The 14,912-nt window shown below is 44.4% G+C and overlaps 1 protein-coding gene across 1 annotated transcript in view; it reads left to right on the top strand.

The window, feature by feature from the left end:
• Window positions 1–6,002, top strand: part of T265_02424 (hypothetical protein) — a gene marked incomplete at both ends in the record, with an annotated part of 28,161 nt that extends 22,159 nt beyond the window's left edge. The window contains one exon of the mRNA XM_009166657.1: window positions 5,943–6,002. Within this exon, the coding sequence (XP_009164921.1) occupies window positions 5,943–6,002 (60 nt within the window). The remainder of the gene's footprint in view (window positions 1–5,942) is intronic.
• Window positions 6,003–14,912: the final 8,910 nt, after the last annotated feature.

The raw sequence follows: 14,912 nt of genomic DNA on the forward strand, positions 1-14,912 counted from the left end.
CGGCATAGAATCATGGGGTCTCGCCTTCGAGCAATAAGCTCACAGGCGTTGCGACTCTAGTAAAAATTATAACAATCATTTCCATCGGGTCATGGTTATAATAGGACGGATTTGCGGCATCTCAACTCAATGATCTGCCAAAAAAGCCACTAAACCAGAGAGCCTCGAACCAGACAGTCTGCAGTCTCACAAGAGCTTTTTGGTTTCGTTATTTATAGCTCAAGACCACCCAAACCCACAAAAAGCTTCACTGATGACCTACTTTTGCTTAGCCCTTCTGCACACTATCAGCTACTTAACTCTGACCACTTGCTACAGCGTGTTCAGAAAAGAATTTTTCAGTCGCCCTACTCATCATACCCAGCTTCGCTACATTAGGACTAGGCTGTACTCACTATCTTATTGCCGATAAATGGGGAATGAAACACTTCCCTGCCACCCAGCTCCACAAGACTACTAATTTTACATACTTCGTTCGGTTTAACTACATAATATCTTCACCTCAAACCCGAATCCCTGCTGCTTGATTGAATAAAGCCAGGTACATTCGCTTGGACCCATGGGCTTCACCCTAGGCTGAAATGGCCATTTTACCTCTTCAATTAACAGGTACTGTATGAGCTCTTCTAGTCTTTGCCAACCACAGCATCTAGGCAATCTGACCGTGGTGACCATGACTCTAAAAGAATAAACCACCACTGGGTATGTGACCTAATGTTTTGAAATATCCTTTCTTAAGTTTGGACTTCATTCACCGACTTAGCACACCGACTGGTCTTTCAGCGCAACGCAACTATGATCTGTGGAGAAACTGCTTTATTAAATCACAAATTCACAGATAGCTTCCAAAAAGGTCTGTCGTTAGCCATCGCCCAGTTATGCTATACAATTCCGACCCCGGTTACTAATCCTAGGTCTATTTCCCAACTTGAAGCTAACACGCCAATCGCTAGGCGTAAATCTTGTGCCCTGCAGTTCCCCTAAACTTCTGCAAAGCCGTTGAACTTCCCAATCTGTAAGTCCGATGCGGACCATCCCAGAGTTACCGCGGTTTGGACGGAAGGCCAAATCTAGTTGAATCCATTATGCAATCACAATTCTACTCATATCTGTTGGCATTCTTCATTTTGCCCAAGAATTGCCACAGATGTCCATTACCTGTTGCCGGTAGGCTTGACGTCAAACTTGTCAGTATACCAGAATGGAGAGGGCAAGCAACATTGAAGAAGTTGCGCTCGAACAACGGAGTCGATCCATGATATGGTATACAAATCATAAGAATATGAAAAGACCGAAAGGTCCAAAGGGATGTCATTGAAAGGCTGCAATGTAGTAAACCAAATTTGAGTATGCAAGGCAGATTGTTAGCAAAGTGGATTTCTTCGATCAAAGGCAGTGGTTCCTACAAATTTGTTGTGATGCAGTGGTGGCCGAACCATGGGTTACGCCTGCAGTGAGCCTGCCTGACTACGCGATAGGGAGAAGACAGAGAAATGGGGACACGGCTGTATTGACAGGACAAAACATACAGAGCGTCTGCGTAAATATATATAGGATGACTAATTGGCCAAATATGCTCGTTCACTTGTTCGCTGCGTACAGCCAATGGTGGTGTTCCGGTCATGAACAATCTCAGGCCCACTATGCTGGTCGTGTGTTGCTAGGCCGTGTTTCGTGGGAGCCGTCAACTCACCGACATTCCGGACGTTTCGAACCGATGGTGGCCTTGAGGATGCGTCACTCTCTGCTCGTGTACTTTTTCTTCTATCTGGACGCGCCCTGACAAACTCCCTTTTCAACCGTTTGACTGTAAGATTCCCATTGTGGATTTTAGTGGCACCGGTGTGGAACGATCTCGTGTTTGACCCTGTATCATCTGCCTGTTGAAATATGGCTGGGCCAACTTTACTCCGAATTGCATGCGAATAAAGTGAGAAATCCGCGACGTGCGATAATTGGAATATGTTCTTTGTTGTCACTTAGGGCTCCTATTTGAATGTAAGCCTCTGCTAGATCCAGATTTGCAATACATTTCCCACCATCTAAGTGAAAAATCTTTTGGTATTGGTAATAAATTTTATTCACTGTCTCACACGGCGTTTAATCCACTGAAATTATCAGCGCATATGCGAACTTTGACACTTGCGTCTTTGGTGTCATTGAAAATAGACTAGACTACCGGGTTGATAACCACGAAGTGAACATGTTCATTTCCCAAGGTCGCGCAAGCGGCAAATGATATATATGATATGATATATGATATATGGAAATTGTTTGGACATCGCGTTGTAGCACGTCGCTTGCCTTGTTTTTGTTACAGCATCCAAGAGCATCTTGCAGGACATCGCCAGACGTTATATTGAGTGTGTCACTTCAGTGTTCTGCAATGTCTGAAGGGGAATGAAATGGTCAAATTTTGCTATCCAGTCAGGTAAAACAATGTTCAAAATTGGGCAATCAGCAAGATCGTAATTTCCTGTGGAATGTACATTTTTCAAGGATACATTTCAGACTAAGTTACCACTCGGAAGTAAATTATATTCAGTTCACTTTCGGCCTGATTATCTAGTAGTTTCCAACTAGAAAGGCGTATCATCCGAAGATGCGTGGGACTTAGGACGCTTCGGGATACTATTGATGAAAACTATTGGGTTGTTTTCGGAAAACATTACCTGAAAACAAAAACTCGGGTTCAAGCAGTTTCACCTGGTTTTAAAGTAATAACAGTAATAATAATAGTGTATATTCCCAACTTGTGGGTGGCATACCGTCTGGCACGGTTATGCGTTTACAGTCAGGCTGGGGTATGACAGGGGTTTTGCGGGTAGTGGGGATTGCGCGAAAAGGGAACAATGTCATAAACAGTGGGGAGCACTCGATTAAATAATAATATGTTTCTTTTGCAACTTGTAGGGAACAACAGGCATGAGGTCCGACTAATTCAAAGACCCAGTCGGCTCATATGAACTAAAACTGGAAAACCATTTCTGGCCATGGGTGTCCTTGAGCGGTTGAGTAAATGGCCGGAGTTGCAACAAGCAACGAGTTTCTTCGGAACTCAGGTTCATATTCGAACATTGCGAACAAAGACCTGAGCTGTGGACATTTATTGGGCGGCCGCTTTTGCGTGCGTTACCGATTGGGCTGCTAGCTGTTTTTTGAACTTAAGTTGCTGTAAATTCTTCAGCACGGCGGAACTATTCTTGGTGGTCCCATCAATGCAACGTCTGCAACTGGTGCTTCCTGAATAGACAAAAACGTTCACAGCGCCATTCAGAACAGGACAAGCATGATGTATGTGGTCCTTATTACACATAACGACGGCTTATTTCAATGTCACTACACCACTGGACGTGGTGGGTCCTGATGTCTGCTCCACCCTTTCGGTATCACAAGTATGCAAACTCTGGCATTCAGTGGTGAGTACTTTCACCAACAACTTCCCTCTCATGTTCAAGCTTAGAAAGTGCAAATAGCCCATTCTAGCGGAAACTGGAGATCGGCAACGAAAACTGGACACTTGAAATATTTCTCTGAAAGTGCTAGGGCGCGCCCAGACAGAAGAAAAAGCACATGTGCAGAGAGTGACGCATCGCCAAGGTCATAATTGGTATGACGCGTCCGGAAAGTAGTTGAGTCAGTGGCTCTCACCAAACACGGCTTGGTAACACACGACCAGCGTAGTGGGCCTTAGACTGTTCACGACCGGAACACCATCATTTGCTGTACGGAACGAACACGTGAACGACCATATTTGGCCAATTAGTCATCCTATATATTTACGAAGGCGCTCGGTATGTTTTGTCCTGACAATGCAGCTGTGTCTCCAGCCCCCGTCTTCTCCCTATCGCTTAGTCTGACAGGCTTTGTGCAGGCATAATCCATAGACGGCCACCCCAATATACAACAGGAAGTGACTTTATTAGAGCTTTTCACACTCGGGATTGACGACTCTGACGAAAGTTATGTGGTCGTTTGCATCGCTTGCGGCCAATATATAAGACCGGATGCTCTCCATAGAAAAAGTTAGAGACAGCTGTTGCGATAAAATCGGCCCCGTCTTCTTCCTATCGCTTAGTCTGACAGGCTTAGTGCAGGCATAATCCGTAGACGGCCACCGCAATATACAACAGGAAGTGACTTTATTAGAGCTTTTCACACTCGGGATTGACGACTCTGACGAAAGTTATGTGGTCGTTTGCATCGCTTGCGGCCAATATATAAGACCGGATGCTCTCCATAGAAAAAGTTAGAGACAGCTGTTGCGATAAAATCGGCAAAGGAAAATGAACTGCCATTTTGAAACGGAAATGATATCTAAAAACTAATTACGTGAGGAATAAACTGATTAGGTCGCAGCTGCAATTGTTGGAGAACCGTTTAAAATCCTCGACTATATTGACATGTTTGCGGGAGGAAGCTTACAAAATGTGCTTCCGTAACATACTATATGTCACAGCCAATTTCCATAATAGCCCTCTGTGATCCAAGAAACGAAAAACCCTCTAGTTTTAAGGAATTTTTTAAACGGTTTGTGGATTTTGATCGGACACCGTGCCCTGTGCTTACCCACCGTCGATATCTCTTTCTCCGTGACGACATCGATTTAGCGTCGAAAAAAACTCCGACTTATTCTCGGACTGGTGGTTATATAGGCCGATTTTGTAACTTCTACGGTACCTGAACAGGATCATCTGTTGAAGTTTGTTAAACATGTATATAATTATCTTTCTACTAATACCGTGATTTCAGAAATAGGATTTCCGTGCACTTTTTCGTGAATCAGCAAGTGTCACTCATGCTCAGAAAGCAGATGACCTGGAGAAGGTTTGAGTTGGCTTTTTGCTTTCGTCGCCAGGTTTATGGCTCTCAGTCAGACCTGTCGATGCATAGTAAAAGGAAAGAGAGTCATCCTTGAGGAGACCGTACTCCAAACAGCTGAAACGACACTTCATATGAAAATCAAACTAACCGGAATGTGAAATGAGCTAACATTCACTATCTCGATGAAAAGTACGTGACAGGGAACTCACCAATAGCGTCACCTCAATGCAATTCACGCCAGTTATTTGAACAACTCTCCCACTTTTATTAATAAGGATGTATATATCAAACGCAGATATTTCCGATGCTCGTGTAAGTGTGCTGTTGTCACATGTCAGTGGCCTGTGGTTAGCCCGATTCTTGTTAATATCCTCGGCAATCGCATTGAAATGTAAGTAAAAAGTACGCTGTATTTATATCAGGTTTACCTGAACAAAACTTTCGAAACGCCCTTCAAGTACGTCTCCATCTAAGTGGGCTGTATTGCTCTCGTCCTAATTAAAACGCCTCAAATTACAATTACCTATTTTGAAAATGACAGCAACACATTTGTTCAACGTGTGCCGCTCGCTTTCTTTTGGCAAACCCAGTCTGTTTGCTAGGAGCCCACTTATGTCATGTATTTGCTCAAGTAGTCAAGTAGCTACATTCCTCAACCTGGCATCTATGGTTTTCCTTCTTAAGAGCGCTTTAGTAGGCCGTTAACGTCCTTCCATTAACTGCACAATTTTGCGCAAAATATTTTCTCCCTCACCTTGCCTATGCCGATCCCAACACTATGCTCTTTATCGTGGCATTTAATGCCGTGCAAATTGCGTTCCATTTGCAACACACCTCTACCGACGACCGTCTTTGATTTTGGACCCCAAACCAAGAGAATTTTGTCTCGCAACACTTTCCATCTGTTCTTTTGTGAGTCGCTGGGCTTCGCTTGTAATCAACTTTCCTTACCTAAATGTTTGTGCTCACAGGAGTTCGAAATTTTCCATATCTTTTTTGGTAGCGTTGTCAATATCTATAGATTGCTAACGACCAAACATTATGGTGGCAATGGAAGAAGTGTTTGCACTTAAAAAGTGCAAATAAACCTAATAAATCTACTAATTCTCACTTTTAAGGATGAACACTACGTACGACCATATAGGCGGCTACGTTCGATTCCGTTTGATGCCAGGTGAACGTTGGGAGCTCGACAGAGATTTTGTTTGCCGGATGTGTGGTTGTATCATGGTATCTAAGTAACAAACATGGCGAATTTGCTTCAGCGGAAAACTACAAAGGATCCCTACCAAGGCAGAGTTAGAGTCCGGTGTTTCCTGGTATTTTTAGGCGGGTAGCTAGCGGATTGAACGGAAGATCGGGAAAGACAGCGGGGACAAAATGTGAGAGAAACAAATGCGAGTGTGCTGCTTTTCTGTAAGTGTACTGCCGACATTGAATCAACCGGATTATTTTTGGTGGATATTCCGAAACCAAAGTCATGTATACCGGATAACGACGCGCATGACCTAAATGTTCATCACGGAAAATGTCTGCTCAGCGCAGGATTGCAGCCACTTTACAACTGTTTCAACAGCCACGACTCCTAATAAGCGGAATCCGGTACAAATTAGGGGGCATGGATTTAGCGAGAAAGATTAGTATTAACCGAATTCTGGAGCTTGATTATAAAAAATAATAATAATAATTCTCAACTAGTGGTTAGCGTACCGCTATACGTGATCATAGTATTACATCAAGAATAGGAGCGTGACTGGTGGGGGTTGTGATTAATGGAAATTTCCTGAAAAATGGAGGGGAAATTGGGCATTAACGAAGTAGACTTCATCACATCTGAGGTGACATGGGTAGGGATACAAAATTACAAGTGCGCTCTATCTCTCATGGAGAACGAATCAGATGACACAAGATCTGATCGTTAAGATTCAAAAGTGGCCGGAAAAAATGATACGAATGAGGGCATAACAAAAGCTTCCTGCCTGGACCGCGGCAAAAAATTTCGAACTGTGGAGCTGTGGAACTGTGGAGCCGGAATAATTGATCTGGAGAGGCGGCAGAACTGCCACGGCGTAGCCGGCCGATTTAAACCAAAGCTCAAAACCGTCACTAGGGATTCATGGCCTTGGGTTGGTGGGTGTATGGCCACGGAAAGCGTAAGTGGGGGTGATGAAGTGGGGTAATATGCAGTACGGACAAATGGTAGAAGGAAACTCAGAATCAGAATTTGCACTGAAACTTGAGCGCCTCACTAGTCTTGCTGCTGGAGGGGGGTCGAGTGTAAATTTATTTTGGGGACAGAGTTCACGCAAACCGTACGAAAATTGACTGACTTAGTGAGGAGTGCGAATAAAAGTCGCCGGGATTTTTACATCCGACAAAGGTTCGGCAGATTGCAATGAACGCCTCCCGTTCGTGGCTGATAACAAATGAAGAATGATCGTGGTTGTTGATAAGGGATGAAGTGGGCGAGAGGGTGCGTTCAAACTAGGAAATGAACGATTTCGGGTATGCTATGAAGCTGGGTATTACAGTGCCGTACCGTCGCTGCACTGAAATACTTCGGTTTCTGGACAGCCTCGTGACGGACGTCGTGATTGTGGCAGTTAGGCTGAGACGCGCAGTTCTGTCACTAGAGCGAGGTGGAAATGATACGTTCCCAGACATACTGGAAGCTGGACGACCAACCGAATTTTGCATGGGCGCGCAGAATACTCCAACATATTATGAGGTAAGTAAAGGCGAGAAGGCGAACGGGGACTAGGTCACTGCATAACACTTTTCCGGTTTTCCCTGGGAGAATGTGGGCACGTTGGGTTTGGGAAAGACATGCAATTAATTTTGGTAGTCATTACGCACAAAGCACAACTCGTGGAGCGACGGAACTGTCTCAGAAAGGCAGGCAAACCAGGGGACCCGTTTTCACATCGGGCTTGAACTATGACTGCTGTTACAAGGACGAAGATAGTACCTTGGGCAATTTACAACAGGAGGGAACGTAGTGTACTTAAACTCACGGTTGTTCTCAAACTTCTCTGGTCTATTTTTGCTGTGGATCAATAGGTTCCTCTTTCATGGAAGACGAAAACAAAAAAATCGTAGCGCCGCTCCTTTGGCCTTCGGCGCCAACAGTAAATGTGCCATCACAAGGAGTCACATAAAGGCATCCAAAAATTATTTAAAGCGAGCTCTAGATATAATATGTGCAACCGTCAGAACAAAGTCACCCCACATATCAGCCCCCCAAAAGTAGCGCGTTCTAATCCTGAAATCTATTTGCCTCGTCCCCACCACAAACAGGTGGGGTCAGTGGTCAAATAGCACCTCAGCTTAACCTTGTTTAAACAGGGCGCCAAACAATCTCTTGTGTTATCGAAGGTGAAGTTAGCGTAGAAGCTGGGATTTACCTCATAATCAGTAGATTTGGGACCGGCAAAATTCTTCATAGCGGCTTTCTGGGCCTGCTTACCTAGGTTGACCAGTTGCCGCTATCGGAGTAATCAACTTGATTGGCTCGCTGAAGAGTAGCCCTTATGTAAATTTTATAGGTTGCTTGGAAGTCAGTGCGAGGAATGCGGGGAAAGTTGCGCCTTATGAGCCAGAGGAGTGGAAAGAGCGTGCTTTGAGAGAATCAGGTACTTAAGTTTTCTTTGACATCTGGCATTTTGATATTTCCAAGTTTGTTGTCACAATGTTTGACGAGGGCATTTGGCGATTCCTCACCGGGAAAACACATCGGAGCACTCTGCGTAATTCAGAGTGTGATGTCAATCCAGTGATAACCATGTTTTGGCGTAGGCATCCATTCGGAATTCATCGGCGCAAAAAGTAAGCAAGTAACTGAACATGCACCCGAAAGGCTCATTGCGTGTAGCAGAAAAAAGTGTGTCCCTGACGGGAAGCCTTGGGGATCTCATGCGAAGACCGTTGCATAAGAGACGTAGCCGAATGCGTCTAGTATGATGGCGCCAGAATAAATCACAGGTTTCACCCCCAACTTGTGTAGATGCTGAACGAGCGCAACTCAGGCAAATACTTTTGAGGAATAAATGATATGGAATATTGCCTCATTCTTCAGCTTGAGTTAAGCCATTCCTAAGTGCGAGTTTGTCCATCAAGCAAGATAGGCATGTGAAGAATCAATTTCGTCATGCTGTTGTCAGCGTTAAGTTAAGGAGGTCCGGTTCAGAATGCGTTCCAGTAGCTTGCAATGCATGCAGCTGGTTAAATGGGCACGCAGTCACTGAGGGATCAGGGATTGGCAGCTTTAAGCGCACAGTGGCTGTCGCTTTGTTCCCAGCAGCCTTTGATCGACTAAGGAATCACCATGTAGAGAATTTTTGTCAAACTTAGCAAACCTTTATTTCAGAGCGGATTTGATCTATCCTTAATGAGCTGAAATTATTTGCTCAGCGCGGGAGTCTACAAAGATAAGCCGACATGGTGATCACATAAAGTAACGGCTGTTGGTAGTACCGCTTGCCCGAGATCGTGTGTCGTGCAAAATGCGAGCCTGCGTGGCGATTTTAACGGGCATTAGATGACAGTATGATCTTTCACGGATTCACGGATTGATACACAGGATCGAGGCTTTTGCCCAAGTTTCCCGGGTCGGTTTTGTTCTTGTCGGTCAGTGGCTGTCGTTCACCTGAAAGGCACAAGTGAAAAAAGGGTGTAGCACTGCTCTTTATGTTCTCAGCGCGGGGCAGTATGCTCGCCAGCGCGAGGATTCGCATAAATAAATGTCTAATAGTGCTTTAAATTGGGTTCGAGAAGGAGCGTGTACAACCGTCGGAGGAAGGTCATTCCACGCAGCTACTACCCGAAATGAAAAAAAGTTTTGTCTAATGAATGTGTGTGCCCTGAGCTTGAAGATTTTCTTACTATGTCCCCGCCGGGTGTTTGCTGGGTCAACGGTAAAAAACCTGTTTGCCAAGCTTTGTTCAAACAGGGCGTAAGTAAGAATTAGGTCCCCTCGGAGGCGACGGTACTCCAGGGGAAAGAGATCAAGCATCGCGAGACGCGTTTCGTAGTCCACGGACTTGAGGCCGGCAACCATTCTCGTGGCGGCCATTTCCATTTCTCGAGGAGAAAGCCGGTAACCCGTTTATTCGGCGCTGCATCACTGACGGCCACCAAAAGCCAATCAAAACTAAATTAGCCAAAATTTTTCGGTTTTTGAGAAAAAGATATTCAAGTAGTTGGTCTAACCCAACAGCACACTCCAGGAGTGTGTTGACGGTCGTTTAAGTGAATAAACTTTCAAGGACGTCTAACACCGCCATTTTGCATGTAGACACCGACTTAGGATTCTCATTATCCGCACGATGCTCTCAGTTGCAAAACCCTTGGAAATGGAGCAAAACTTTCTACGCTGAAATATTGCATTTTGTTGCGCATGTGCTCCAACCCATAAGCATCCCAATCTGCGTTCACATTTTTGCAGCTCACCAAATTTCATTGTTCACTGAAGGAAACATGTCTCTGGTTGAAAAGTTTTCTGGGATAATTTCACAGCATCGCTGAGAACCCGAGATGCCTGAATAGGGCTTCAAAGTTTGGTCTGGTACTGTCAAATTGATCGCTCAATAGATGCAGTTTATCAGGGACATCATAACTTTCGAAAATTCAGTTCAATTGAGCGAATACTGAGCGCCGGTTAATAGGGTTCGTCTCTCAAAACCGTTTTGCTTGAAAAAGCTGCGTCGAAATATGGAGGCCTATAAAGTTATTTTTGATCACGTACGGAGCGGAATCCTCGCGAGATCATTATTTTTCTGACGGTGATTGCCCATTCCTGGCGCAAACACTACTCTTTCCTATGTAAAGTAACTGAGCCTTATACACTACTCAAAGTATTTATTGTTGAGCTGAAATGCGCTATAGCGAATAATGTACACGGAAATGCGCAAAGCGTATCAATAAACCTGACTGAGAATCACTGTGTGAAAATGCTGTTGAGTAACTGAGCCTTATACACTACTCAAAGTACTTTTTGTCGAGCTGAAATGCGGTATAGCGAATATTGAATAATGTACCATGGTTTTCCATGGTATTCACACAGGTTCCTGAGCGTCAATCTTTATCATACACAATAAAGCGTCTGATCATGCTAACACACAGTCTGAAAAGTCTTGTGGGATATTTTCTGAGCGTCGCTGATAATCCAGGATGCCTAAATGAGGTCTGTAAGTTTTGACTCAAACTTTTAACTCAGTTGCCCGATTGTTTTATTCCATCAGGGACACGTCATTGCTTTCAAAAATTCATCCCATTGTGGGTCTGGAAGTTTTGACTGAAACTTTTAACTCAGTTGCCCGATTGTTTTATTCCATCAGGGACACGTCATTGCTTTCAAAAATTCAATCCCATTGTGCGCTTATGGAGCGCCCCAATTCCGCAATAAATCGCCTTTCGTTAGAATTACGTCTCAAATTTCTTTGAAAAAAGTTTTGGTAATTTAACGGGAAAAAGTTAGTTTGAATCCCTGGAATCTCTCCACGCGATCGCAGGTTTTTTGGAAGTTGTTTTAACTTATCAAAGGTTAACTATGTACGCAGGATTCATATTCTCAATGGGTTTTATAGTTCGCCGCGATGTCTACGTGAAGGAATTGGGGAAATGTGAGAGAAAATTCGATTTCTTCACGTGTTCCTCTTGCATTGGATTTAAAAACATATTGAAAGTTTATATGGACGTGCAACCTCGAAATAGGTGAGCATTGGCGACCAACGTACAAAAGGTTACCCAGTGACGCAGCAGGCGTCCCGCCAAACATGGCCAAAGAATTTGTCGCGGTTAGCAGTTTTGGTGTATCGGTTATGGATAATTGGTGTGCAAAAGGATTTATTTTCTCTGGCATAATGGTGCCTTGAAAGTTCCGGGAAGGAATCAATTGGTTTGTGAACAGTGTAAGCAGACTGTGTAATAAGCTGACAAGAACTTCGGAGTTTTGGCACAAATTCAGTGAAGTGAGACGGTCCTCTTAGCGCGTGTAGCACGCTTGGGTGAGGGAAATAGCAGACAAATGTTGCACCACGGGCAAGGCATCAGGCTGGGTATGGCGGTCGCGGTTCGATCACGTCACACGTGGGCCCCGGACAGCCACGATTATGGACATCTTGGGTGGGCCAGGTAGGCTTGCCAGAATACTTAGGATCGGTCGAGGAATTGTGATAAATTAAGATGAGCATGGACCGGGGATATTCATGCGTCCATCTTGGCTGCCATTGGATTGCGACCTGAAATGGCTGAGAGTGGTTACAATCTCTAACTGCCTTAGTTAGGCGACAATATCCGTTTTTAAAACCATGATCGACCTTCTAGTGGAAGCGATAAGGAACGGTTGCCTGTGACCGATGCAAGACTGCCTGACTACCTGTGAATATGAGGAAAGCTCATCAGCCAAATTTTGCGCCAATAAGTCCACAGCTAGTTATATATTCGTCCATGAAATCCGTTAGGAATTGTGGACGGTACAGTTCTCGCGTTACCCGGCGGTTGCCTCAAATTTTGCGCCAATAAGTCCACAGCTAATTATATATTCGTCTATGAAGTTTGTTGGGAATGGTGGACGGTAGAGTTCTCGCGTTACCCGGCGGCTGGGTGGGCCAGGTAGGCTTGCCAGGATACTTAGGATCGGTCAAGGAGTTGTGATAAATTAAGATGAGCATGGACCGGGGATATTCATGCGTCCATCTTGGCTGCCATTGGATTGCGACCTGAAATGGCTGAGAGTGGTTACAATCTCTAACTGCCTTAGTTAGGCGACAATATCCGTTTTTAAAACCATGATCGACCTTCTAGTGGAAGCGATAAGGAACGGTTGCCTGTGACCGATGCAAGACTGCCTGACTACCTGTGAATATGAGGAAAGCTCATCAGCCAAATTTTGCGCCAATAAGTTCACAGCTAGTTATATATTCGTCCATGAAATCCGTTAGGAATTGTGGACGGTACAGTTCTCGCGTTACCCGGCGGTTGCCTAGCAAGCATATGGATAGGTAGGATTATCATTCACCTGAGCGTGCTAGGGCAAAAGGAAGCTGGAATGCCATCACAGACAATTTTTGGGAGGGTTCAACAGCGCTCATTCAGATAATGGGTGTGTGTAGCTGCAAAAGGAGGCAAGGTACGTGTTAGAGGCTATATTACAGAGAATTACTTCGACGGGATGATGTGCTTGTCCATGTTGCATGCATGAAGAATGCGCTTGCCTTATCCTGACTCACTACCATCTAAAGAAAAGCTCAAAGGCCTCGCAAAACATATTGCTCCAGAAGCGTTACGCCACGTACTTCTAGTGAATCTCAGTTAGCTTACACACGAGGCAGCATTTTCACTCTGCTGTGCATTAAAATTGTATTAAATATAAACGACTATCTTTATTGTTTTCTTATGGCATAACCCCAAAATCTTAAGCCAACGGCACAGACGGTCAACAAAAGCTACCCCGTTTTTATAATGAGGTTTTCTATATCGATGGTAATGGGATATGAATCACGGCATGGTTTAGAGTATCTCTGGAAGACGGGTGTACAGCTCAAAGTATAGTTTTCAACCATCAGTGGTTTGCATCTCTGGTAATAAGAGATGCTGAAGGGGCGTACATAGCACGGAAGGACTTAGATGTTTAGGCTCGGATGGCGACAGAAGGTGCCAGTCAGTAAAACCAGTGTGAATGGGCAGGCAAAGCCCAATGAGAGGATGGGTCGCGGATGTTCAGAGTTCATAGAATCTTTGGAGGAAAAATCCACTGTTGGTTGAATTGCGGTGATGTTTTACGCGCGAATATGTTTTGCCGGACAATTGTTCTGCGAAGAGCGAGATGGAACACACACTAATGTCCCCAGTTATATCATCGTAAATGTAGAAAGATTTTATTCGCGAGTGCTTATCACAGTTGTTTATGCATTACAACTATTTAAACAAGATTTTAGAGGTGATTATGGACAGTTTGCATGAACGGTGAATATATGAGGCGAAATTCACATGAGGGACATAAATGAGGCCCTGGAGTTTGCTTGAAAGAGCGAACGTATTGCAATATTTTACCTGTCTGAGATGTAATGGGGTTTTAGCCGTAGCCGGATGACGAAGGTGACGAAAGGTTTCTTAACAACGATGAAACCGGGAGCTGATGAGCCTTGTCCGGGAATGTGCCCTTTTAGTCGATTGTAGTACTACCTCGCATAATTTTGAGATGGTTAAATGTAATGATGAAAGCGGCGCAACTGTTGTTTCCAAGTGCTACAGAGTAAAATTTTAGGGAAACGGAAGTGGGACGAATTTAATTTTCAGTGTTCTAAAGGGGCAAATATGACACCAAGTACACATTCTTCCACTATATTCGGGTACGCCTACATATATGGGTACGTATTTCAAGGCACATATCGTCCCTCAGTACTACGGACCGAGCCTATATCAACCGATCTTACGTCTGCCTGGTGCACACATCTTACTAGAGCTAACTTCGCCGGAATTAATATCCTCGGACACACGGCTCCTTNGGCAATGGATCAGGTGAAACGATTCGGATGGACGGGAGACTAATTCAGGCAAAGAAAAACAACGAAGATTGTTTCAAGCAAAATGTGTTATGTAATGGATCTCGCAGGAGAACAACACTTGTCTAAGATCACCCTAGTAGCGGCACAAATAATTCTGCGACAGACCGTGAGATTATTTCAACCGGCCATGACTGTAGAAGTTGTATTCATATTTTTAATAAGCATCATATCAGACTGTTCAGGGACCAGCTTTATTACAGACTGTCGAATTTTCGAAACTACGACTGCTGTTACAAGGGCGAAGATAGTACATTGGGCAATTTACAACAGGAGGGAACGTGGTGTACTTAAACTCACGGTTGTTCTCAAACTTCTCTGGTCTATTTTTGCTGTGGATCAATAGGTTCCTCTTTCATGGAAGACGAAATCAAAAAATTTGTAGCACCGCTCCTTTGGCCTTCGGGGCCAACAGTAAATGTGCCATCACAAGGAGTCACATAAAGGCATCCAAAAATTATTTAAAGCGAGCTCTAGATATAATATGTGCAACCGTCAGAACAAAGTCACCCCACATATCAGCCC

This window comes from Opisthorchis viverrini, assembly GCF_000715545.1.
Source record: "Opisthorchis viverrini unplaced genomic scaffold opera_v5_29, whole genome shotgun sequence".
Classification (NCBI taxonomy): Eukaryota; Metazoa; Platyhelminthes; class Trematoda; order Opisthorchiida; family Opisthorchiidae; genus Opisthorchis; species Opisthorchis viverrini.